The sequence below is a fragment of the Drosophila rhopaloa genome, unplaced genomic scaffold, assembly GCF_018152115.1.
Source record: "Drosophila rhopaloa isolate 14029-0021.01 unplaced genomic scaffold, ASM1815211v1 contig_2, whole genome shotgun sequence".
NCBI lineage: Eukaryota > Metazoa > Arthropoda > Insecta > Diptera > Drosophilidae > Drosophila > Drosophila rhopaloa.
The window spans coordinates 20,409,615-20,435,983 of record NW_025335083.1 but is presented as its reverse complement, the minus strand read 5'-3'; the positions used below and the strand labels follow the sequence as shown (position 1 = coordinate 20,435,983).

Sequence of the window (26,369 nt, the reverse complement as noted above, 5' to 3'; positions counted from 1 at the left end):
ATGTTGAGGAAGGCAGCTCTGCTAAGAAATAGTTTCTTTTTTAAATTTTTAAAATTTTTTTTTGGGTTTGATTAAAATTTAATTTTTTGAAAATTAATAATGGCTGTTAAAATACAATTTAGTTTTACAAAGTTCTATCGTAAAATATAAATAAATCTCCGTGGACGAATTTTTAAGTTAAAATTATAAACTCAAAAAGTGCTCAAGAGCTGTTCTTGCCAAAAAATCTCTCCAATTGTTACGCTGTTAACCTTTTCTGAGTAGTTCATTTTATTGAGCATTGCTTCGTGCGAAACTCACTTTTGAGTGGATGGCATCGTCCACTTTTTCTCTTTCATCGCTCATACGTTCGGCATCCGAATTTGCTCGGCTTTTCCGCTCTCTGGTAAATCCACCACACTCGACTCGGTCGGAGCATCCTCGTGCTCGCTGGAGGACCCTTCGGGTCGAGTGGCGACACACAAACGCACACACTTGACTCACGGAAAAACACGAGCACGGCTGCTCCTAGCCTTAGCCAATCGTAAAAGTTTTGTACGTATTTAGTACAATTTCGGGATTTGGCAGGATGTAACGAACGTGTAAGAAACAGAGCGCGTCCTCTTCACCGTGTGCGATAATCAACAACAAGCGACGCGACAACAAATTGTATATTCAAAAAATCTGTAAAAATCTAACAAATCGTTTGAAGCTGTTTTCAAGTGATATAACGAAATATATGGATATATAATGCAATAGCAAAGAGAAAATCTATAGAAATTCGCCGGCAAAAAAGTGATTTTAGTCAAGTTAACCAAAAACCAAATCGTCGAAGTCTTCGGCTTGCCTCGGTTCTACAATGCTCCCCCGCCCCCCTTTCTTGTACTCGTATGTGTATATGTTTTTGTGAGCGTGTTTTGCCGCAAGCCGGTTAAAAATTTTCTATATTTACACCACCCACAAGTTGAGCTAAATTTCCCGTGAAACATAATTAACGAAGAACAACCAAAGCCGCCGATAATACCTGGCAGAAAAAAAAAATTGGTAAAATCTATAGAAGAAAAATTATCAGAACCTTTGTGTGTGTGTGTGTCCCGGATGGCTTTATATTACGTATAAATAAAGATAAAGTCCTTATCGTTTGGACCAGCTAATAAGAAACGCCAATCTTCTCCCTTTCGAGATGGAGATTGAAACCATTGCCCAGGGAAGAGAATCTTTTTTATTTCGGGGTCCCCATCCTTTCTTCAGTAATAGTGTCGTTTCCTTTATTTGTCCTTTTATGTTTACCTTTTTTTTTGTGTTCCCTCGTTTCGTCGTGGTTTGGTTTAGTTTGCTCGCACACAATTGAAAATTCAATTGATTTACAAAATGAAGTTTACTGGTCGACAGATACTTTTTATCTATTTTCATTTGCAGTTTTACGAGCAGCTACCATTTTTTTTCTTTCCTTGCCTGCTGCCTTCGGGCTGACTTGATTTTGGCTTAAAGCAAAACCGTTGGCAATTTTTCACAGTTCCTTTGCGATTGGGTGGGCCTTAAGGGGTATCTGCAGTTTGGTGCGAAAAAACCGCTGCCTTCGAGAAGGATTGTTGTGGCTGATGTTTTCGTTGGTTTCCGATTCGGGTGTGCCGAGTGTGTGTTTGTGATTGGAGCGGCCTAAAATCGTTTTAGGACCAGCTGCGAAGTGATTTCCAGCAACGGAAAAAAAAGGACTGCAGTGTGTGTGGAAAGTGGGTTCTGCAGATTGACACAGTTATGTTCTCGGCGAGTAATGGGAAATCCTTGGCAAGAGCTCAAGAAAACTTAAGTTTTCTTTGGGGCTGACCTTACAAGTGCTTGACCAATTTTTATATCTTGGTTAAAGACCCAGTCCGAATTTATATTAAATTCAGAGTCAAATAAGATGATGAAGTAATACAGTATTTTATTCTTAATATTGAAAGTAAATTTTTCAAATGATGTACAAATTTCGAGTCCTTATTTTTGCTTAATCCTTTTTTTTAATTTCTAAGCCAAAGAAATTCTTTACTAAGTGTGCTCTTGTGAAAGAGCAATGTTTGTGCTCTTGTGAAAGAGCAATGTTTGATGAAAATCCAGAGTCCTTTAGTTCTATTTGGTTATGTCAAAGAATTTAATAAGCATAAAAGCTATTTGTAGCAATTGAGATTCCTTTGAGTAGGTAGAAACCAGAAATATCAGATAAAACCACTGGCTTTCTTTGAATTCTAACTTAGCTGAACTACATTTTTAGAATGCTAGTTATATTGCAATTGCCAAGCCGATTCGGCTGTGATATCAAAGCTGTTCTCAAAATGCAAGCTATGTAGCAGCAAGGTTGCACAAAACTTCTTTGTGAATTAATAAAGCTAATTTAACCTTTCGTGTAAATGCCTCCTTAATGCTCATTAAAGTACTTTTGGATTTTAAATAGCAAAATGTAAAGAATTTTGTTAATACTTTTATTTTGCTCAACCTAAAATGGTTTTTACTACTTGCCTGAAGGAACATTCCCCGTTTTTGTGCCAAGTGTTTTTTTTAATAAGGAGAAATGACTTTCTTTTCAGTCAGACATGAATAAAGGTTATAAACCAAACCCGTTCTCATCTGCCAGAGTAATATATTATGCATACGCCACGTATAATGAATACCCAAAATAGCCTTCGTATATAAAGAGAATTATTGTGGAAACCAGAAATCATTAGATCTTGTTGTCAACAGCTATAACATTTGAAGCCACAGGATATTTTATGGCTACCATTAACCTAATTGAAATGATATCCGTGATATATCATTCCAAGGCTAAAACATATGTGTTTCGGGGCTAATTAGGTGCTGACCAACCAGAGATTACAATGCAATTTGTTTATTATATTAAAACGTGGATAGTTAATAGATTGATTACTGATGAATAGGGGAACTGAGTTTCCAGAAATGCTAATAGAAAATTTTCCACTTACCTTTTCCTTACGGGGCTGAGCTAAAACCCAATTTCAACGTGGCCTCTTCAGTTTGTTCAAATAGCGTTTTACCAAACGTTCGTCATGGCGTGGCTGGTATTATATATATACATATATAGGCGTCTGATCGGCCACGCCCACGCTTTCCCTGGTTGTTGTTGACGTTTACAATTTGGTGTTGAAAACTTCAGCCGGCAATTGGGTAATACTTGCGATGATGGCGTTGGTTGGATGACTGCAGCAATCCTGCATTAAGTACCCGCCTGTGTGTCTGTATTTGAGCGAAGGGGTTTGCAACAAAGAAATTTTAATTTATATAGAATGAGTTGGGGGCGTTGTGAAGTTGGGAAGGTAGTACCTTTCACTCCCTCTGCAGTCGTCAACATTCCGATGTTCGTGCACTGTGCTCACAGTGCACTCACTCACTCGCACATGAACACCAAAAAAAATCCAATTATTTTAAAACTTTTGACAACTGCAACAACAAGCAAGCGTTGCGATGCGAGGCTATGAAAACAATAAGAAAACTGACTGCCAGCCAGAGGCAACAAAAACAATATATATAGAGGAGAAAGTCGAAAGTCCGCAAAAAATCAAGCAGAAAAGAGTGTGAGAATGGTTGAAAAGGGTTGCCAGCCATTATAACTTCACTTGAAAAGTTTAATTGATTTTTACAAGTGCATATATATGTAGATGGACGTATGGAAAGGGATTTTGTGGGGGGTCAGCCAGCCTACCTGCAGTCGTGGTTTTTTACTCTTTTTCGTTTAGCTAAGTGGGTCTATAACTTGGTGTAAACAAAGTAGATGCAAAGGGGTAACAAGGGGTAACAAGAAAAGAAATCAAAAGCAGAATTGCCTCATGAACTGAGGTGCAAATTGGTTAGGCTCTTCCAATTGGTTTGGTTTTTTCTTTACTTTTCTTTTTGGTTTGTTCAATTCTTGCCTGACTTTTAGGTTTTTCTTTTGGCTGCTAAACCTGACTTTTTAATTGCTGCTGAGTGTGCTCCTGTTACTGTAATTATTGGGTTTGCCTTTGAGGGATTTGCTTTTAGGTGATTGCCTTAATGAGTGCTTCACGTTAGGCAAAGAGCTTGGAACCGATGCAATTTACCGTGATTAAGTTTATTCGCAGCAGAGCATTTAACTGAACTCCATTGCAAAGGCACATATTCTGTAATTTAGTTGTGGATTTTACAGTCAATTTAGATGAGATCTCAAATTTGGTTCCCTTTATTTAGGCTTAAGAGTACTTGGTACGAAACTTGATTTTTTGTTTAGTTAATTACTTGGAAATATCAATTTCCAACCATACTCAAAAATAGTTCACATTGGTAGTAAAGTATAATTCTTTAGGTTTTCAAACTGTCAAGTAATCTTTTATATTCTGAAAATATATTATCTTTATGGGCTTTTGTAATTATGTTTATTTTAAGTTCAACTGATTGAATTTCAAATGAATTTGTTATATTTCCTCGACAACACAATTTGTTTTTGAATTTTTAAAGCACATTTCAAAATTTATTTGTTTTTCTCAGAGTCAGGCATTTATTGTTAAAAATATATTTGTTATTGAATTTTGCAAGCTAAACGAGTCCAATGGATTTTCACTTTTCTCCTTTCGCCACAAAACCACACACAAAGGTCTTTGACAATTTAAGCCAGGTCGACTGACTTTTATCCTTAACAATTGTTTTTTCCTCTTTCTCCCCTTTCTTTTGTGCGTCCCTTTTTTTTTTGCAGGATCCAACCGGCAAACAGCATTGAATCGCAACAAAACAAAAAATAAATAAACCAATAAGACAAAAGAATAAACTGCATATCTCAGATTATATTTTAGATATAAATCATATAAATATAAGAGTTCTTTAAGTATTAAGTTCAAGCTTAGGCAGGTAAGGGTATTTGGTCAGATAAGTAACAACAGCTTCCCTCCACATGGTAACCACAATATGATGGCGATATCATCGCTACGACGACTGTAATATACTTGGCGATTGGAACTACAAAATGTCGACAACAATCAATATGTGTGATCAACAACGACAACAACAAATTTTACAACTGAATGCGACGTGACGACAACAATTGCAAATATTTATAACGCATACGACATGTTGCTATCATGCCAATAATGATGATGACATCGCATTTACTAACACATCTTGTAATATCCGATGATTTTCGGCTTGCGAAAATGTATTTAACGAACGATTGAAACACTGATGTTTAACTACGACTACAAAATAATATAAAATCAATTACAAAACACACGCACCCTTGACACAAATACACACACCAAATACACCTCCACTTTCCCACAAAAAAAAAAAAATTATTTGTGTTGATTTTTCCTATCGACTTGGCTTTTTGGCACCTGCAGCAAAAGCTAAAGTGCCATTTGGCGAACGAGTGAGTGTGTCCGTCAGCCAAAGAGTAAGTCTGACAGAGACATAGCCCGTACTGTACTGTGTAAATAAAAGCATTTAAAAGTTATTAACCATTGTTGTTGTTATCGACTGTCGATCCCCCCAATTTCCGACGCAAATATATCGAAATAATGGGTCTGCAGATGACAGCAGCCAGTCCAATTGCTGCTTCCAGCCTATTAGTGTTGTTCTTGCTCACCTGGACGCCTACTAACGTCGATGCATCCCGTAAGTATTCTTACTAAACTCTCCTTAAAAATGAAAATTATGCCTAAGAACTATTTTTATATACTTGACATTTTTTTTTCTCTAGCCGTATTTATTCCGCCACTTTACACGCAAGTTAGGCTAAGTTTTCGTTAAGTTCGCTCTTAATTTTGAACATTCTAGCCAGTGAGTTCAACTTTTAAGTGGAGTTGAGTTTACTTGGATTTCAGCTAAAGTTCGCTCGGTTCAAGTGTTAAATTTAACTTGAAGAGCATAATATTTATAAAGCTCAAGTATTCTAAAAATAAAGAAGAATTTTTTAATCAGTTGAAGCTCAAATTAGCCAAAGCGGAAACCAGGCAACTAACTTGAAAATTTATAATTAAAAGTGATGAATAAGGATGTCGATAAGTTTTCCTAACAAATATGGCTGCACAGTTTTCTTACTAATTAGCATGTTTTAAGCATATTAAACCACAAAATAGCAACTTGTATGTTTAATAAAGAAAACTGAACTTAAAAAACAAAATAAATCTTACTGTCTATAATTTAATAGAAAAACCGGAAAATTAAAATTAGTGTCTTCCCCCAAAAGCACTGCCCTAGTATTCTGTACATTCTTGCTAATTAGTAATCATAGAATTCCTGTTTTTCCCTTTGCATACATTTGAAATTCAATTACCAATGCCACCTAAGTCCAATTCGCTCCACTGAAGCCATTTTCGTCACTTAAGAGAAAGGAAAAACAAATAACAATCAAAGTGTTGACATTTCAGAATTGCAGTCAAATGTGCCTCATATTTTGCGCCAAGGCCTTTTGTGGAAGTGTCGAGGCTGACTTCTGCCTCCTGGCGCTATCCACTCGCCGTGGCACTTACCTTTCATAGACGCTTCATTTCATTTTGAGGGTTGGGAGGGGAAATGGAAAATGGGAATGGGAATGGGTGGCATGAAGCGGGGTACGTGGAGCGATAAACAAGCTGCAGGGGACAGAGTCAGAAAAACAGGCAACACAAACATTGCACATCCTGATGTATTTTCTGGTTTTGTTGCCTTTTTATTTGTTGTCGTTACTGGAGCTGCTGCTGCTGCTTTTGCCTGGTTAGCCTGCAGTTTGCAGTTTGCAGTTTGTCGCACCTCTTTTTGTGTATGTGGCATTAAATTGAAATTTATGCGGCACTTTGCCGCGTGAAATGTTTGTACAACTCGTTGCGGGTTGCGGCTTGCTGGTGTTTTTTTTTCTCTCTGTGTTTTTGGTGTGCTCCCCTTTTTGTTTTGTTGACAGACCGACAAACTGTTGGACAGCATTGCAGGGGAAAGTATCTAAAAACATATGCAAAACTGTTTGCTGTTTGCCATGTAAATGGTTTTTGGGCACCCCCACAAATCCAGCCCACTTCCAGCTTTTTTCCGGCCCTTCCGTCCGCCCACTTTTAGCCAGCTAATTTGTCGTTTGTTGGAAATTATGACACAAAAGCCCCGCTCGACAATTGCCGACTTAACTCAACTGGCGCGCTCTGTCCAGCTCCGAAATATATTTCACGCAAAGGGAACTTATTTCACTTTTGGTTTTTGCAACAAGTTTTAATTAATTTGCCGCAACTCCAGGCTCCAATGCTCCAATCTCTTGCTTTCCTTTCATTCCACTCATCAGCGGCGAAAAAAAAAATGAAGGAGGAAAAAGTTGATGCTACGATAATTTGAAAAGTTTTCGTTTAGACAGCGAGTGGGAGCAACAAAAAAAAAAAAAAACACAAAAAAAAATGGGAATGTGGAACAGCAAATGTCAGAGCGACGGCCTGGGAAAATCGCTTCCTAATTTAGAGGCGAACGGCACTAAACTATATGTGCGTACACCCATATGCTATATTAAGCCGCAAATAAATGCCGAGCCATAATTAACATATAGCAAAAGTTTTCCCTCCAAAGCCGCAAGTTAAACTACGCGAGGGCGGAAAAGTGTCTGGATGAAATATGGTTAAAGTCGAATTTCGCTCGTGTTTGCTTTTGTGGGTAGAAGTAATCCGAAATTGATAACTTTCAGCTTGATGGAGTTCGCCAAGCGAAAGGTAATTAAACAGTAGACGTGAGAATAATCGTTGGGGGTAGGAAAATTCCAAGGCTGGCAATCACAAATCAATTCGAAAAGTTTTCCTATGGTTATTAGGGTGTTCGGGACTTTTTATCTTAGTATATGGATATACGAAAAAAAAAAGAAAAGTGTTAAAGAAAACTATTAAATACTATTAAAAATAGGCATATATTTTTTGATATTTATAAACAACATTAAAGAATGTAAAATATCTGTTAGTCAGTCATTAAATATTTCAAACAGTTTCAGTCAGATTTCTCAGGCTACAAGTTCAAATTGATTTAACAATATAAAATTTCAGGATATTAGGAAAATTCCTATCCCGAAATAAAGGCAGAACGCCCATCAATTGTATTTCCTGGCAGTTGGGCAAATGGCAAATGTCCGAAAGAAAATGCGTGTGCAACTGGCTAATGCCGCATATCATTATTATAGCAGACATCCCATATAGAAATACTCACGATTCGCATATATCTGAGTTGTTCAACAATAATAATGTCCTGGCATTTATCACATTTTTTTTCGCGTTGCTCGCTGCCGGACAAGTGACCAGCTAAAGTGGCTCTAAAATTTCAGTGCCCAAATGAGTGGAGGCCCCACCTCCCACTTAGTGGGTTACAAAACAGGAGAAAAAAAATAAGAGGAGCGACGGAAGAAAAGACGGAATGAAAGAAAGATAAATAAATGTTGGCAACAACAAAGAGCAAAGCGCCATAAATCTAAATAACAAATTTTTACGAGAAGCGAGACCATAAATAAGATGTTTGTTGCGGCCTAGCGAAAAATAGTGTGGACCTCTGAGGGGGGATCCCGAAATTGTACGGACCATTCCACATTTCCCATTTCCCAGAGGTTGTCTCTGGCCAAGCGGCAACAATTCATGAGAGTTCTGTTAATTTAATATTATTACTTTTCATTACAACAAGGCACATCTCTTTCCTCTTTTTTTTTGGCCGAAATGGCTGTTAGTTTTTTTTTATTTATATGTTTTTTGGGGCAAGGGCATAGGAATGCTGCCCCAAAATGTCAACACATTAATGTGAGAGGAGTCGGCCGCCTTAAGATAAATCAACATTTATCTGCGGCCATTGCTGACAATTGAAAATGACCGTCTATATCTTACGGCTAATTATGGCCTATTAAAAGTACGAAATGTATTTTTGGCAAAAAGCCCATATTTATCAATGTTGAAAGGAAAACCAATGTGGCAATCTAAATAGGAATTCATAAAATGTTGATGGTTTGTATTATCTTATAATTTTGCAAAGTCTTAAGAAGAATTGTAAATATTATAACCATTATTATACTTTCTAATCGAGTAAATTTTGTTTTTTTTATTTAAGAAATATATAAGCAACATGAACCTACTTTTACTTTTACTTTCTTCGCTTAAATTGTTTGACTTAAAAACCTTAAAGTAACATTTTATGCAAATACTTGCATTTGGCTTTTAACTGTCTCAGGGACAGTTATTTTCTGGACCACTTTTACTGACCGTTTAATTAGAAAAAATGTTAATTAAATGCTTGGCTGAATTCGTACTTGACTTGTTCGGGGTGAATCGGTGTGTTTTCGGTGAATTTGGCACTTGTTCGTTTGTTTTACTGCCGTTTGCTGACGCCGGAAAGTATGCCACCAGCACCCACGGCCATGAATACTTATACAGATAGCTACACTCACAACACGATGACAATTGTTTGCCCATATGTCCCAGTCATATTTTCGACAAGCCGCAAAAAAACACAAAAAAAACAACCGCAGAGGGCAGTGAAAAACTGAACATTTTGCCGCGAACACTTTTCATGTAAATGGCGAAAAATAAAAGTTGGTCGGCGGAGGAGTGTGTGCTAAATGATTCATGAGTCATATGTGGACCGCGAATGTGGAGATTGAAGACTGTAGACTGTGGACTGCAGAATGTGTGTGGACGAGTGTGTTTGCGTTGGGCAGAAAAGTGCTTAACTCGTAATTTTTGTTAGCGCTACGTGCAAATAAGGCCACTGAGGCCGGACAGCTTTTCCGCGCTTTTCGCTTTCTCCTTCTGCCCTTTCTCCTTTCTCCATTTCTCCTCAGCTCACTGGGCTTTCTACTCCTGGTTTTTTCTTCTATTCCCTCCCACAGCAACAATTTGAGTGCATTTTATTGTAGTTGTGTGTGCTGGCTGCGCATGAATATTGCAGCTGATGAGCCCCTGAGCAACGGCAAAAAGGGTCAAAACTTTTAATTAATGTTTATGGCTGCACTGCGGTACCGAGTGACTCGCAAGCCTTTTAAGTTAAATTTATAAAACAATTTTTTTTCCGCTCGGTTTTCATCTTTGTCTTGGCTTCGGCCTAAGACCACAGACTTTGTTAAATTTTAATTAATATTTTCGGGAAATTTTCCCATGTGACTCAAACCAATTTAATCGATTAGGGGAGCTTGGTTTGTACAAATAAAATATTCAAGGCACACTTTCAAGGGTGCTGATGGTGGCGTAAAAAAAAGTTTTTCTTTTATTTTTTATTCTCATAATTTAGTACTTGCGTGGGTGTGTGATTAAAGTTACTTTATGAGTTCTTTTTGATTTGAATTATTATCAATTTATAGCTTATATACAGCTATGATTATATTAATGGTAGTAGTATTAATAAGAGACTCATTTCAATTACCAAGAATGTCTTTTGAGCAATAAATAAACTTTTTTTCCATATTGTAAAGCTTACTGTATAAGTTTTCTTCATTCAGTAAACATAATTATTATAAGAATATTAAAAAAGTTAGTTAACGTCTTGTTGAACTAATAAAGAAAATATATAAAAACAACTTTATGGTATAAAAGCTAAGCGTATAATGGCCTAGTTAATAAATTAAATTTGCGAGATACAGCACTTTAAGGATATTGGTAGCACAGTTTTAGGTAAACAATCGTTCCGTCAGCAATCTTAACTCATCTCTCCACTTTGCCATATTTGGCCCAGACATGCGTGTGTTTCGCTCAATTTTGTGTTGTTCCTTCTTGTGTTTTTTTTTGTTTTTGGACTTTCTTTCCGCACGCAGGGGAATAATTACAAAATTTATGAGCACGACAAGGGGCGTGGTCGGTCTAATAATTGTCAATGCGGGGGTGGAGGTTCAGTTGGGTGAGGTTGGAGCTCATAAAACTGAAGTAGTTGTAGTTATGGCTGTTATTGTAGCTGCCGCTGTTTGTTGGCTGATTTGCATGTTGTTCGTTTCATTTTGGGGTTTGGTTTGCTTTGGTTTGGTTTGGCTTCGCTTTTTTTTTTTTTTTTTTTTTTTTTTTTTTTTTTTTGGTTTTTTCTTTTATGGGGCACACGCCAAGGGGTTAAACCGGCACGCGCTGGAAAATCTAGAATTTTGTTTGTATTTTTGTTTCCTTTTTTTTTTTTTTTGGTTTTAATATAATGTGCATTTTAATGTCATTATTTCTGCGTCGCTTTAAGATGGAAACGGTTGAATAAGAGTCGTGGGGAACAAAAACCACCAATGCAAATTGTGAGCATGAAAGACCAAAACAAATTATACCGAAGAAGAGAAAGCGGACAATGTTGGGGGTAAAAGTGAGCTATTTTTTTGTGGCACATAAAAACGGCAACAACAAGGGCGCCACAACCACCTTGCCACACTTTCGTTCTCCTTTTCAGTCAGACAAAGCAACAGCATTGTCGCTTTTGTGTTGCATAGTTGACATTGTTGGATTTCCACAAAAGGTGTAGCCAAGTCGAGCATGCCAAAGGATGGGTGGTGATGGAGGGGGGTTGGTGGGATGGTCGGTTGGTTGGGGCGACCACAAGGCACACTCACACCGACTGACACACCGGGTTTTACATTTGATTTGGTTTCGCCTTAGTGCGATATTTGTTTTACACACACACACTCACAGTGGGTACTGTGAACTGAAGAGGCAGCGCTACAAAAATACCCAGTCAAGGCAAGAAGATGTCCTATGTCCTTTGTCCTGCTGTCCACCTGTTGTCAGGTGCGTAGCTCAGAGCATTTGCATTCCAGGGGGATTCAACTGGGCTTTGGGAATTCCGGCGAATTCACATAAATTGGATACGAAGTAGAAATTTGAAAACTAATTCCTTAAAAGGTTTTCTTCAATGTAACGGAGCTATAAAAGCATATAAAATGGTGTAGGCCTAAGGAATATGTTTTCTTTAATATTTGGTAACTCACTAAATTGTGGTTTCTTTAGTTTCCGATTCAAAAAGAATATAACTAAATAAACCAAGCTTAGCAATTATTATCGCAATTATTCATTCTTTCTCTAGTTTTGAAGTCATATAAAGACTAAAAGATAATATATAATTTATAAGTTACAAACATTAATATTCAATTTGATTTGCTTCTCTTTTTGTTTCCATTTGGATTTACCCTTCCCAAGAAAACTTGAGGAATGAAATTTCCTTAAATTATTTTAATCATTTTGAAGTGAATAATCAATTTAACCATTGTATTTGCCTTTGAGGAAGCCTTTATTAAATGAATTTAGGTTTGACCTGTTTTTAATTTGTTCAATCTGCCTCGGATTAGGAAGACTTCCACCCAATACCGATTCCATATCCCCTTTGGCTGAGCCCCTGATTGTGCATATATGTGCATTCAACTGCAGCTACAACAAAGCCGCTAGACAATTGCGACAGTTCATCTTCACACCTCATTGCTCCGGCAAGGTGGCTCAAAGAGCCGAAATGGGAGGGAATAAAAGCACAGAAATGGAATCACTAAGGGAAGGACTTACCTCTTTCTTGGCCACTTGCAGAGCGTATAAAAAAGCTAGCATAGTTTGTTTTTAGTGGCATTTTCCTTCATTCCGCTTTCCTTTATGCGTTTTTTGTGTGCTGTTCTTGCTAAAGCTAAACCTTTAAACTTGATAGGGTTCGGGCAAAAATTTTTAAAATAAACTTTTGGCCTTGCGGAAACCGAAACAAAAAAGTATAGCTTAAATTTGTTGTAAAGAAACCCTGTGATTTTATGTAGATTCATTTTCTTTGTAAGGGATTATGATTAATGATATATTACCCGGAAAGGTTGAACTTTATGTGATTTTTAAGTCTGCTCGATTTCAGGCAAAATCTTCAAGCAATGCACTCTCACCTCAACCTTCCAGTTTGACACTCCGTACACTTTGAGTTAACTACTTTGGGGAGAAGCGTTTTTAAGTTTTCTTAGATATTTTTTTTCACACTGCGCCAGCCATGCGAAGTTTTCAATTGTTAAAACTTTGCACTTGAGCGATTTTTGTGTAGCATATTTTTTGGCATATTTGCGCGCTTGTATGTACCAAGCACTTTGCAAAGAAAACTTTTCAATGTGGTAAACACACGCAGCACACATGCAGAACTATTAAAAGCCAACAGCAGCAGCCGAGAGTAAAATGCATAAATAATGTAGACAAGGGGGAAAAAATAAAGGAGAAAAGCCGCACGGGAAAAAAGGAAAATATTTATTTCTTCAAGCCAAGAAACCGAAGATGCAATACACTTGAGACAAGAATTTAATAAAATATTGACTGTCAATTAGACTTTTATTGAGTTCAACTGAGGAAATCGAATTATAAAATATTTCTAAATGTGGCTATGTTTAAATCTGTAAGATGAAAAAATGTAATAAAATATTGGAAGTCAATTACACATTTTTTGACCACAACTAAGGAAATTGAATTACAAAATATTTTCTCTTATGAAAGGAAATTACATTTCCGAAAATCAATAAGAAATATTCCTGAAATTTGAGAAGTTGACAGTTTTTCCTTATTCCTTCGTATATTACGACAAATTTCCTAGCCGACCATCTCGTTGTAAATGAGACAAGAGCTTAATAAAATATTGAGTTTCAATTAGGAATTTATTAAATCCAACTAAGATATTGACCAAATATTTTGTAGTCTTCTAAAAAGTAATAAATATCAAATATATTGTGAATGTATGTTTTAAGCATTGTACATTTGTGAAACAACCTTTAAAAAATTTGAATCGTTGACAGTTTTGTCTTTTCTTTGGTGTACCTTCTTTTTCCGAAAGTTTTTCTCACACACATTATGGAAAACTTTCTACTAGAGCGCACTGATAAAGCTCTCCATCTCGGGGAATATATAGCGGGTATATATATATCTCTATATATATATATATATGGGGTAGTGGTGGGTGGTCGTCTAACTCAACACTAACAAGCGGGGGAGCATACTCTTGGCCAAATGGCGTGGCTGGGTGGTGCGTGTTTGCAGCGCGTTTTGAGTTACCTTTTGGCCAAGTTGTTCGCTGTCATGTTACGGCAATTTTACGCCCTTGCCATTTCAGGGGCATTTCGGCGACAAGAGACAGACAAAACGAGGGGGTAGTGGTGGTGGTTGGGACAGAGGCAGAAGCCCAGAGAACGAGGGAAATGTCAAAGCATTAGAGACATTTTTCATATTCCAGCGCCAACGCCTTAACTTATGCAGCGAAACTTTAAAGCCATCGCCAAAATGGCGTTCATCGTTGCATTTTCCTGTCCTATAGTCCGATGCTACTCCTTTCCCTCTTTTGTCGGAATTCACCGAGCTGCAGTTGCAGAAATTGATGCTCACTTTTTTTTTTTTTGGTAGGAACCACCAGCACCACTAGCACCACCACCACCAACATCCCACACACACCCACTGAAATTGGTGGCCGGCGTAAGCACTTTTGCATTTTTAGCTGAAGCAGCTGGTGAGTTGGTGAGCTGGTAGGCCCAACATTTAGCCATCCGCCCCTCAAACCCATCGTCCTATGTAAATATGCAGGCCGAAAATGTAGGAAAAGTAGAGAAACCCATAGCCATTGAGTGCACTAATTTCAAATTATGCCGAGGTAGGCAAATATGCGCGCACTCTGCGACGAGAGATGGGCAAGCGAATGAATTGGTTTCGACTTCCGAAAGGGAAACATTTTTAAAGAGTTGGAGTGCTAAATGTGTTGGGCATTTTTAAACTGCTCCTCAGGGCACAGAAAAGTGTTCATGAATGAGTCATAAATAAGTTGACTTGTGGTCTTAAATGCCAGACATTAGTTGTTAATGGCAAACGCCAGTCTGAAACGTCGAGTATTTAAGAAATTTAAAATATGCAAAATATGTTTAGTGGTACAATAAACTATTGTATATTTAATATTTAGTTGCCTAGCCTTAAATTTTTTGTAAGTAAGCAATTACTAGAACCATTTCGTTTTTGAACATGCCAAGTCATCAGTCTATTATTACCTTCCTTCAACTTTCCACGTTTGTCATAAAGTTATCGTTAACCCCATATTTCCGCTCATTATATTCAAATGACTGGAATATTACTGAGCCCCCCACCGCGGTTTTCATGTTCAGTAGAAGCCTGGCGTATTAATAAACCTAATCAGGACTCAGCAAAGGACGTCTTTCAATTAAAAAGGAAGGCACAAGCGCAAGAGGAGCCAACTTAAAAGGCAGCGTTGCTTTTGGCCAAGTGTCAATAGCAAAAAGTGGCTCAAACCAAGATGACTAATTACAAGACTTGTCAGCGCAAAAGAGCGAGACCGAGAACGATTCGGAGAAGGAAAGGCAACAATGCAAGTCAATTAAAGGCGTTGTCGATGGCAAAACACACGTCAGAGAGTGGAAAATAGAAGGCAAGGGATGAAAAACTTAAGGGAAATGTGTTAAATAGTTAAAGGACTTAATCCTTGGCGCCTTTAAAAATTAACAACTTAAAGATTGAAAGACAAATGCGGAAACATGGTGAATAGAAAGCCAAGGGAGACGAGAAATCAAAGCCAAAACAGAGACGGCACCAGAAGCAGTTACAACTGTCAGCTAAAATGTAGCCACGTTAAGTAAAACGGACTTAAAGTTTTAACAAGCTTTCATCCAAGTGCTGGGGAAGATGAGAGGGTACCCACGTTTGTGCCTCCTAAGCCCCTTTTTCCTTTTTTCCATCTTTTTTTCTTGTTTCTTTTTTCCAAAAGGGGAGCCCAACAAAAGCTACAAGGCAATGGAGACGAAGTGTTGCTTCTTGCTATTTACTTATTTTGTTTGCATTTACTTAAATCGGATGAAGGGATTTGCTGCTTAGAGCGCGACAAACTTCGCATTCTCGGATCCAGCAACTTGGCTTCGTTTTTAAATGAACTTCCATTCCTGCATTTTTCGCTGAGCGAAACGTGCAAAATTTCGAAAGCAAAGTATTTCCTTTCGACTTGTGATCATTGACCATTGTATAACATATAAATCCAATAAACAGCCTCACCATTATTCCCATCATCATCATCTGTCGCCAAGCAACCTTCTCGAGAAAATCGGATCGCTCACCAGCTTAAAATAACAAAAGAAACGAATAACCAAACAACAAATCACCAAGGCCGCATCCCCGTTCTCCCTTATTTGTTAAATCCTTTTTATGTAAATAAATTCTCAAGTCCATTTCCAACATATTTATGCGCCATTTTACACACTACGTCAATGACCCGAGAAAGAAAACCAAAAAAAAAAAAGAAAAAGGAGACGACCCACACAAAGAATTTGTGTAGACATTTCGTTCTGTAAATCCCATTAAGAAAAATTTCGTTTCAAAATAAGAAAAATGAGCTTTCGCCGCATTAGAAAAGGAAATAATCAAAGGCCAACAACAACAACAGAGGGGAAAAAAGGAAAACTCGAAGGTAAATTTACTGTTGACATTTCATTTTGTTCATGGAATTTATATGTCGTTTTTTACCCCGACTTTGATAGGATAAGGGCACCGAGAATTAACTTCAGTCCGTTACGGGTTTTTGTTGTTTCAAAGTGCCGAAAATGAAGTGTTGCCTGGGTCAAGAAACAAGTGTTGGGCGGACTCAATTCAGAGACCTAACAAGCAGCAATAAACCCGGCAGAAATCCAATTGAAGCCGACTTTCGACTTGTGATTGTCAGGGCATATCATGGACTTTTCCTATTACGTTTTTTCAATTCTTTAAAAAGGTGTTAATTCATCTCAGCTGGATATACTTGAAAAGGACTTAAAATACAAATTGTGTTCATAAAATCAAATCACAGCTTTAAATTTCTTGCATAGTGCAAAATGAAGCATATTATTCTTCAAACTCAGTTATTTTTCTTAGTTTTTGATCCAGTAAATATTTTTCCATCTTTCCATTGTATTTTTTTTACAACTAGCAATTGGTAACTTTCCTCTGATTCTAAAAGAGTTTATTTATGAAATATAATATAAAAATTTGCCTTCATAAATAAACCACTTCCATTAGCAAAGAAACAGCAACAGAACTTTTCTACCCTTCGCTCTAAAATAATATTTCAAACTATCCTAGCCTGATTTATGTGGCTGCAAAACCCCTTTTCCCCAAAACTTAACCCTTTTTGCGCTATTTATAATGCTCCTTTGGCGCGGCTAATTGAAAGCTCTATTCGCCGCTGACCTTTTGGCTTTCCGAGAACCAACTTTAGCTCTTATCAGTTACGAAATGGAAATTAATATTTAATGTTCTCGCATTTTTGCCTTTTTCGCTTGTAATTTTTCCCCTGTTGTGTTTCCGGTTTCCTTTTATCCGCAGGCGAGGTTTAAGCTTTGAAATGTTAGACGCTGCTTAAGCCTCATTAATAAATAATGCAGCGAATATTTAGAGATGAATACCGGAGTAGGGAAAAAGACGGGTTTTCCTGCTGTGGCCTTGCTTATTTCCAATAAAAATTCAGCTGATCAATGTGAAAGCATTGATAAGCCCGAAGAAAGTTTCGACTTTGCACCGCACAAAAATTTGTTTCTCAACCGTAAACTTTTCTTTGGTTGCGCTTAAACGCAGACAGGAAAAACTTTTGTGGGCGCAAAAAAAAAAAGTTTTTAACTGGTTCGCATTGGGCCTTCTGGCTGGTACTTGTTGCCTCCGAAAGTGTTGAAGGTGTAGAAGGCGGTTTTGGGGGAGGCAGGCAGCATCTGCTAAGACAAACATAAATTAGATGCCATTGTCCAATGAAATCTGCCGCAGAACCGCAAACTTTGGCCCTCTAATGATGCCACATTCAGACGGTCGACGGCGGCGGCGGCATCGTCGGCATCGGCGGTATAAATTAGCCAAAAGCCATTTCCCGCTAGGTGGCTTCAACTCAAATTAAATGTTAATTTCATGCCATCATAATCACCAGTGCCGTCGTCCTTAGTCGTTGTCGTGGTCGCCACACATGACCTCATTAAGGCCAAAACCGTTGGAACAGCATTGTTGCTCCTTCGTCCTTTGGATATACATATATATATATACACTGGTATATACATATAATAAAAGGGCAATAAGGCCAGGGTCCGAAAACCACATCCACAAGCCCACAAATATACAACCAATTGGGTGGCGTAAAGTCGCGTCGCGTCGCATTTCCACGCTCCCTCTCCAAATAAACTGTAAAAATGTTTACCGACAATTTTCTACACAATTTTATATCCCACAAGACTCCTCGGATTCGGATTCGCATTCGGTCTCGGTCTTTTCCGACTTTTTGTTTTTCGCCTGGTATTTCAGCAAATTAGGGTGCGCATGAGGTCATATTAATGTGGTTAATTACAATAATTAGAAATTTAATTAAGGTGTGTGTGTGGTGTGTGTGTGTTTGTGAGCCAGGCTCGCTGCGTCCACTCAAATCGAATTTACATGTTAAAGCGCTGTAAAAATGTGAAGAGAAAAGCATGGGAAATTATACGCCATATATAAACCGTATAAATACGAAATAATTATGTAGGTATTGTTGTTGTGACAGGCAGTTGGTTAGGGGTTAAGCGGCGAAAAGGCTAACTGCTCAGTTGGTTTTCGACATAGTTCTGGTGCTTAGTTAGTCATGTGCTACTAACAAAGTTGTTGTGGTAAACGTATTGTAACCAGAATTATGCAAATGGGGCAACGGAAATAAATGACAGACATTAATTTGAGATGCTTTGTTTTGTGAGAGTATATATTAAATTAATTTCATTAAATTAGTGCAATAAATATTACTTTGTTTTCGGAGTATGGTTTATTTTAGAGGGCTTTTCTCATACCTGAAAACTCACAATTCCAACATCAATTTTCTGTAATCCCCCCTTTCCTTCGACGGCCTAATCTAAATACAGTCATAGATCATATAGCAGGTTCACTACCCTTCAATTATATCTGGCCTAAAAGGCGCACATGTTGTTAAGCCACCACGACCAGAAGCGAAACCCCTCACCATCGAAATCCGGAAGGAAGGAAACGGTCTGGTGTTTATGAGGGGTAGACCAGTTTATGACCCTTGGCCAATCCACATGGCGTCCGCGTGCCGGAGTCCGAGAACCCAAAATTTGAACATAGCGCGCCAGAAATGTGCGTTTAATTAGAGCTTTTACGTGTCATTGATTTGCCACACACATTCCTAGAGTCATATACGTATTTGATGTACAATTTGATTTGTTGCCTTTGGTGTTGGTTTGATTGCTGGGAAAAGGCGTAACGAGTGCAATCACGAAAGAAACATTAATTTCTGGTGTTTTTGTTACAAAAGGTAAACTTTACTTCACTGCGTTTTATTTGTAAATTTTTTGTTTACGAATTGAAGAAATGCTACTATCTGTAAAAGAATTCAATAGCTCTGTAAAAAATTGTATAATAAATATAATATTTTATTTATTTATATATCGATGCTTTCATATATTAAAATTACTTTGAGGAGTAAACTCAGATTTTTCATTCTTTGATTTCCAAACTTTTGGTTTTCAATAATTCCATTTGATGAATATTTGCGAATTCACTTTTATTTGTTATCCAATTTGACTGATTAAACCGTATGTGGAGAAGAGTAGAATGAGCATTGTAATGTTGTTCTTGATTATTATTCGTGGGAATAAACAATAGTAAAATATGTTTGTTATTTCATTAACTAGGTAATCTTAAACCTACTATAACATAATGCCCAAATAGTTAAGTAATGAATGTCTTACCAACACTAAATATAAGAAGATTATACAATTCTGCAGGCACAAATTGTTTTCATAGCCTCTCACATCGGGTGAATACTGCGATTGTTAACTTGACTTGGTTTGTGCGCTGGTAAGCCAGCCGTTCTTGACTTCAGAAAATCTCAAGTTGTGCAGGATTCTCACATTTTATTTAGTTTTTTATGTAATGAATATTTGCAAATCTCGCCGACTGCAGTGAGGAAAGGGCGTGGTCGCGGAGGGGCGGGAAGGCAGAGAGGAGGAGAGGCGCACATAGCTGAAGACTTGAAGTAGATTTAATTTGCGTATGAAAAATTCCTTTTGCAGTGGCAGTTGTGGAAGCAGCAGCAATTCCCCAAACGAGTTAGCTCTAGAGTTCCTGGCTGCTACTTTCTCCATGCTCCTTTCTCCCTCTTTCGCTCTATGTGTGTGTGTGTGTGTCTTTCTCGCGGTGCTTTTGTATGTGTGTGTGTGTGAGTGTTTGTGTGCAGTTGTTTAGAGGATATGCATAAGAATGCCTTGCATTTCCGTTTCAGTTTAATGCGAGTGTGTTGGTGAGCTTTATTTTCAGCGCTTGTTTTTCGCAAACACTGATTTCCTATTTGCCCCCGACCATTCTCCATTCTCCACTCCCCATTTTCCCCAATCCCAATCCCCATTCCAATCCCAATCCCATTGCTTCACCCTTTTGGGCGGCAAAAGTGGAATTGCTCCGAGTTTATTTTATGCTTTGAGCAAAGTTTCGTTGCATATTTTAAGGCAGTTTTGCCGGCTGCAGTTATGTATGTACTAGCAGTGGGGTAAACAAAAAAAACAAAAAAAAAAACAACGAGAACAAAAACAATCAACTGCGATTTGTTGTGGAGAAATTGCGGAATTATGCAAAAGTCAGGCGGCCACCTTCTTCCTTCCATTCACCTTTACCCGCGCTTTAGAAAGCATATTTTCCGTGCTTGGCGGGCGTTTGTCAGTCAGTCAGACGGACAGACAGATAGACCGACCGCCGGACAAGATAGTTCAGGCATTTGAAATAATTTGATGTTTTCATATTTATTAAATTCCACCCGCTGCCTCCTGTGACCGACCTTTGGCAAACAACAAAGTGCCAGCAAATCAATTACAAAGCACTCTCGCCAATCCCACTCACCGAGGAACTCACAATGGAAGTGCTTATATACATATATGTATACTTCACCAGCTAGAATCCTTTGGAGTTCGTTGTCCGTAGTTCCGTTCTGTTCGGTTCGGTTCAGTTTGCATGTTTGATGCCTATCTTTAATTAGAACGGTGCTAGAATTGATGACGGGCCAAGTCAGCGGCTCGTTTTGTTGAATGAGGAGAGCCTGCCTCTATCACCGGGTAATTACCTGACAGGAAATGCAAATCTAGCCAAAGGATACGATTATTTTTCTTTCACATCCACATTCGATCGCCCCATCCTGCGGAAAGAAGGCGTGTCCGTCTACCCTGTATGTGTGTGTGTGTGTGTGCCGTATACCCATTTTAAATAAAAGTTTCGACAGCTTGGCACAAATTTGTAACGAAAAGGGATTTTCCGAACGGCCTGTCTCGGTCTCATCATAATCAGGAATGGCTGTCGAGCAGCTGCTGCCGCTGCTCACTTCTTTGGGTCACAAAAACGGCAACATGTCAACCTCAAAAACCGCAAAACTTGGCAAATAAGTTTTTTTTTCAATATTTTTTTTCTCCTTTTTGGATGGGTTCTTAGGGGTAAAAGAATACCGGAAAAGCGGCCCGTTGACTGCTTCTTCGATTGAAAATCAACTCTCACACGCACGCCCAGGATCACACATGTGTGTGTTGATTTGATGCTGCCAAATGAAGGTGCACAGTGTCCTTAAAACACGAAAATTAAGCTTATACTCCGAGTAATAAAAGAGTGTAACTAAAAGCCAATCATTTATTTTATAATAGGTCTATTATGAAATAGTTTTTACATAATGCACTAGCATTTTTTAACACAATAACACACTCACAATAGAATAAATTATGTGTTTAATTATATTTTTTAAAGTTTCTTATGTCTAAGATAGACTTCCTGTAAATATATGAATTTCCTGAACAAAGATTTAAATAACATTCCGAAATATTCCTTATAATTTTAAATAAGATAGAACATTTTAAAAAGCTAAATCAATTCAACTTCATTATCCCACTGTGTCTGAAGCTTAATCCGAACAAATATTGTGTTTCCTTTCGCTTCGGAGGGGGAATCTGTACCCAGGCGTTATTTTCAATTTAGCTGTTGATAAGCATAAAAATCACTGGGTTTTCGCTTTAAATTTTTATGTAAACAAGCCGGGACACACGCGCGCACACCCCAGACACACAAACACGCAGCTTCCTGCCCGTTTCCACATGCTCACCCACTATTGAAGTAGTCACTTCAATGTCAAGCCCCAGCGAGTTCCTCTTGCCACCAGGACGATGATGATTCTCATCAGCATATCAATGGCTGGGCCCCAAAAAGTGTGCTATGATTTTTTGCCCATTTTAATTACGCAGCGTCTGCCGCGTCCTTGTTGGTCCTGTTTCTGATGCTGCTGCTGCTGCTGCCGTTGAGCAGCATTTCTAATTTTACGCTAGACAAATTTTATATGACTGAATTATGTTGTATGAACCATGGCCAAGAGAACTGCCCGTTAATAATTTGCTGGGGAAAAATAGAAAATAAGGGAAAACGAAAAACTTTAAACGATTGTTGCTGTGTTTTTTTTCTTCGCATTTTTTAATTAAGCCACGCCCGGCTTTAAACGTGGCCCCAAATCAAAGTTGTCTGCCGCAGTGCCTTCAAGTATCATCAGCCCGGCATCACTTGCATACCAAAATACAGAGTTTCTTGAATTTATGCTAAGCATATACTTACGATGGGACGAAAGGAGCGGCAAGGACGTGGGCCGAGTCCTGGTAATGACAAGGGCTCGCTCGAGTTGGGGATACGCACGGCTACGCAGCCATCCAAAAAGGACAACAAGCTTTATTAATGTTTTATGTGCATTGTGTGCCGCATACTAAATAGGAAAGTCCCACGAAAAAATGTCTGCTGAAAGCAAGAAAGCGTTCCGCCGCCACTGACAATGTCAATTGAAAAATCTCATCCACGGACTGGCCCTGAAAAACGGAGACTGGCATGAGGGTCAGTCAATAAGCAGGCGAAGGCAAACTAATTAGTTCCAATGAGCAAACAAAATGGGCACCATTCAGTGCTAATAGCTGTAATTGAGGGGTATTCGGAGGTATTCCGACATAGAGAACTCAAAAATATAATAATTTTAAAATCTTTAGAGCTTTATTTTTAACTCAAAATAAATTGCTTTAACTTTGGTTTTTTAAAATCGTTTAATAAAAGAGAACTATGATTTTATATGACAGAATATTTACAGACTTTTTAACAGACTTTTTAACAGACTTTTTAACAGACTTTTTAATTAATGAAAAATATAATGAAATCATTTATCAAATATTTCATCGGGTGTTGTTAGTGGCTCCATTCATATTCACTCTACACATTTATCCAAGAAGCCACAATGTGTTTTTAATTTCCATATTGATACTCACAATATAATATTGAATTTCTTTTAAACATTGCTCATCGATTTGGATCCAGTATTTTCCTTGTAGATAAATACATTTCGAAAGGGTATCAATTACACCATCCGCGTGACATTTTCTTAATTTTTCGCGGAAACACCTGGCAAGAACAATGAAAATGCATCGCCATGGGAAATGGGGAGATAGCAAGAAGGGAAGACCGCAAAGCATTTTTAATTAAACAGGCGCGCGCGGCGTCGAAAAAGAAGATGAAGCCGGCGAGAATGGAAAAGGAGCGAAGGAAGAACAGTGCTTCGACCATAAAATAAATCCACGCCAAAAGTATGCAACAAAAGTTTGCAATTAAAATTCAAATAACATGCAGGACGAGAAAAAGAGGAGATTTTGAGACTGCGGGGGAGGAGGACAAACAACTCAATGTGTTGAAAAGCGGCAGACAATTCTTAGAAAACCGCCAAAGCCCGTACCACCAAACCACTGAGACATATGTGCCATGAATCACACACTCACACACACGAAATGTAATAAAGCTTTGCTATGCTCTCGTCCTTTTTCATCCTGCTCCCTCGCAAAACTCGCAGCCGGTTACGCAATTCCATATCATGTTCCCCATGCGTTGTGCACTTTTGCGGCATGAGGGAAAAGTGTGTGTGTGGAATATCGGGGACTTGCAGCCTGGCAAACATCATCATATTATTCATTATTATGACAGTTGTTGTCACAATTAAAACAAAAACAAAGGCAAAAACAAAAGTCGTAAGTTTACATGGTAATTAAATATTTTAATATGCCTGTGTGCGGCAGAAATGTTGGATGTTGGCGAACTTCCCCGCCATTTAGCACTCAACTTGGCTCCCATTGGAGGCTTCGCAGTTTGGTTTTTGGTCTCGGTCTTGGTTTTCGGTTCTGGTTTTGGCGACTGTTTTTCGCTGGAAATGAAGAGATCCCACTGGCGGTGGTTAAAATTGCCAACAGCTTGCCAAGTCTGCAGAACGCAACAAATTGTCAGCCATTGTGTGTGTGTGTGCGTGTGTGTTACACACATTTCAAAGTTAGTACACTTGAACAAAGCCATAAGAGGCTTTTATACTTTTGCGATGTTATTGCTGCTACGAAATAATTAACAAAGGGGGTAGCAGTTTTCTTGGAAATTTTAAAATATATTTTTGAACTTCCATAACTTGAAGACTTTTTTGAATAAATTATAAATAAAGACCAGAACAGCAAAGAGATTTAGAAGTGAAAATGTAAATTACATTTTTGACAGAGTTATTGGTGAACCTTATTAAAGGGAACCTCAAATAATATAATATTAGTGTAATAAAGAGTATATAAAGTATTAAGTATTAAAAACATATTTTCAATTGCTGTAAAAATATGAAGAAATGTTTTGTTGAAAAGATAACCCTATTACACAGAAGTGATCCGCTTTTCTTCAGTGTAATTTAAATTTTCTAATTGTAAAAGTTGTGCGTGTGCCCCACCTTCACACATTTTCACCCTTCATACAGCGAACCACTTGAACACTCATCATCCTTTGGCTTCAGTTGTCATCGTATGAGTGATTTCCATTCTATCCCAACTGTTGCTCAACTTTATTGCTGAAAAGGAGTGCATGAGTGTGTGGTGGTGTTGGTTGCGAACATGGCATTTCGCTATGCATTTAATTACAACTTTATTTAAATATTATCTGCGCCATGTCGCACTGTCAACATTCTCGCCTGCTGTTGTGCCTTCAGCAGGCGCTTAAACTCAATTTCCTCCGCTTCTTTTCATCGGTTTGGCATTAATTAATTCAATTGAATGCTGCGTCTGTCATTTCCGTTGAATTCGCCTTCTTTTTTTTCCCATTGCCCATGTCTTGGTGTCTTCGTTTTAATCTGATTTGAGGACAAGGCACTCTGGCTGGCATTATTGAATTTAAAAAACTTATGCGATATTGCTTATTTCGGTTAAATAAGACAATTCATTCAATTTGTGGCCACTAAATCAACCATAATAATAACCACAACAAATGGTCGGCCGCATACAACAGAAGCGAACAGAAAAGCTAAACGAAATAAAGGAAAGTAGAGGGAAAACACCAACCAAGCCGCAAATTCAACGCCCAATTTGTGCCGCGCTGCTGCTTCCGTTGTCAATAACAATTTACGGGATAAGAAACAGGACGATGCGAAGGACAATAATCGAAAACAGCAGCAGAAGTAGCAGCAGCCGGTCAGTAGAAAATATATTTCCTTCGTTTCGTTTTTTTTTGTTCTTATGTTCCTCTAATATTAATAATCCGGCATACGCAACGGACCGCAGACCAGGACCTTTGAGGACTCCGGGCCCAAAAGCGATCAGCCATCTCTAGTCGGGGCCAACAAATGAGTTTGGACAGAAGAAAGAAGGCGGAGGCGGTGCTCCTAATATGTCACTGTTGGTGCCAATAACAATAATAAGCAGCAAAACAAAGCCTAAAAGCTGCCAACCATAAATTCACTTGGCAGGAGGCGGCGGGTAGGCGTGGCAAGACGTTGACAATGTCAGGATGGCTTGCAGGATTCGAAAGGAACGGAACGGAACGGCTAACGGATATCGAAGTTGAGTGGATTGGAGTAGACCCAAACCCTGGGCCAATTTGTGCTGAAAATTTATGAAAAGTTCAATTTATTGTGCGACATTATTTCAGCACATAGTTGTTTTTTGGAGGGTTGGAGCCCTCTGCCTTTTGAATAGCCTGCGAAATATTTGGCAAGGGGGCTATTAATTTAAAATCCATAACCCATAAATGATGGCAGAAATTACGCTTGAAGGAAATTTTCCCTCTGTTTCCATTATATTACATTTTCTTTACCCTTAAGATCAATCACTTATAGGGTAAACATCAAGTCAACAATATATAGTATACTGACTTTCTGTTGTGTTGCTGGCACTCGAGCTATATTTTATATTTTATTTAAAAACTTTCTGCATTTTACTTGTGAATTACTCACACATGAAAGAAATGTTGGCATATCAATTTTTATGCCATACGCATATGTATTATTTTAGCATTTACATATGAGTGTGTGTGGTGTATGGGAGTTTTGTGTGTTAGGTAACATATGCCATAAATTGCCTGAAGTGCTCTACCGACTTTCTCTGCTCCCTCATATTTTTACTCCCAACCATTTTTCAAGTGGCGAACAAATGCCTTGGCATTATTGAAATTTCTTGTTTTTTTCTT

General features: G+C 38.2%; 1 protein-coding gene across 6 annotated transcripts in view; it reads left to right on the top strand.

The window, feature by feature from the left end:
* Positions 1-26,369, top strand: part of LOC108049170 (tyrosine-protein phosphatase Lar) — a 123,671-nt gene that overhangs the window by 22,174 nt on the left and 75,128 nt on the right. For all 6 annotated transcript variants that reach the window (XM_044459533.1, XM_044459534.1, XM_044459537.1 and 3 more), the window contains exon 3: positions 5,322-5,595. In XM_044459533.1, the coding sequence (XP_044315468.1) occupies positions 5,499-5,595 (97 nt within the window). In that variant the 5' untranslated portion in view covers positions 5,322-5,498. The remainder of the gene's footprint in view (positions 1-5,321; positions 5,596-26,369) is intronic.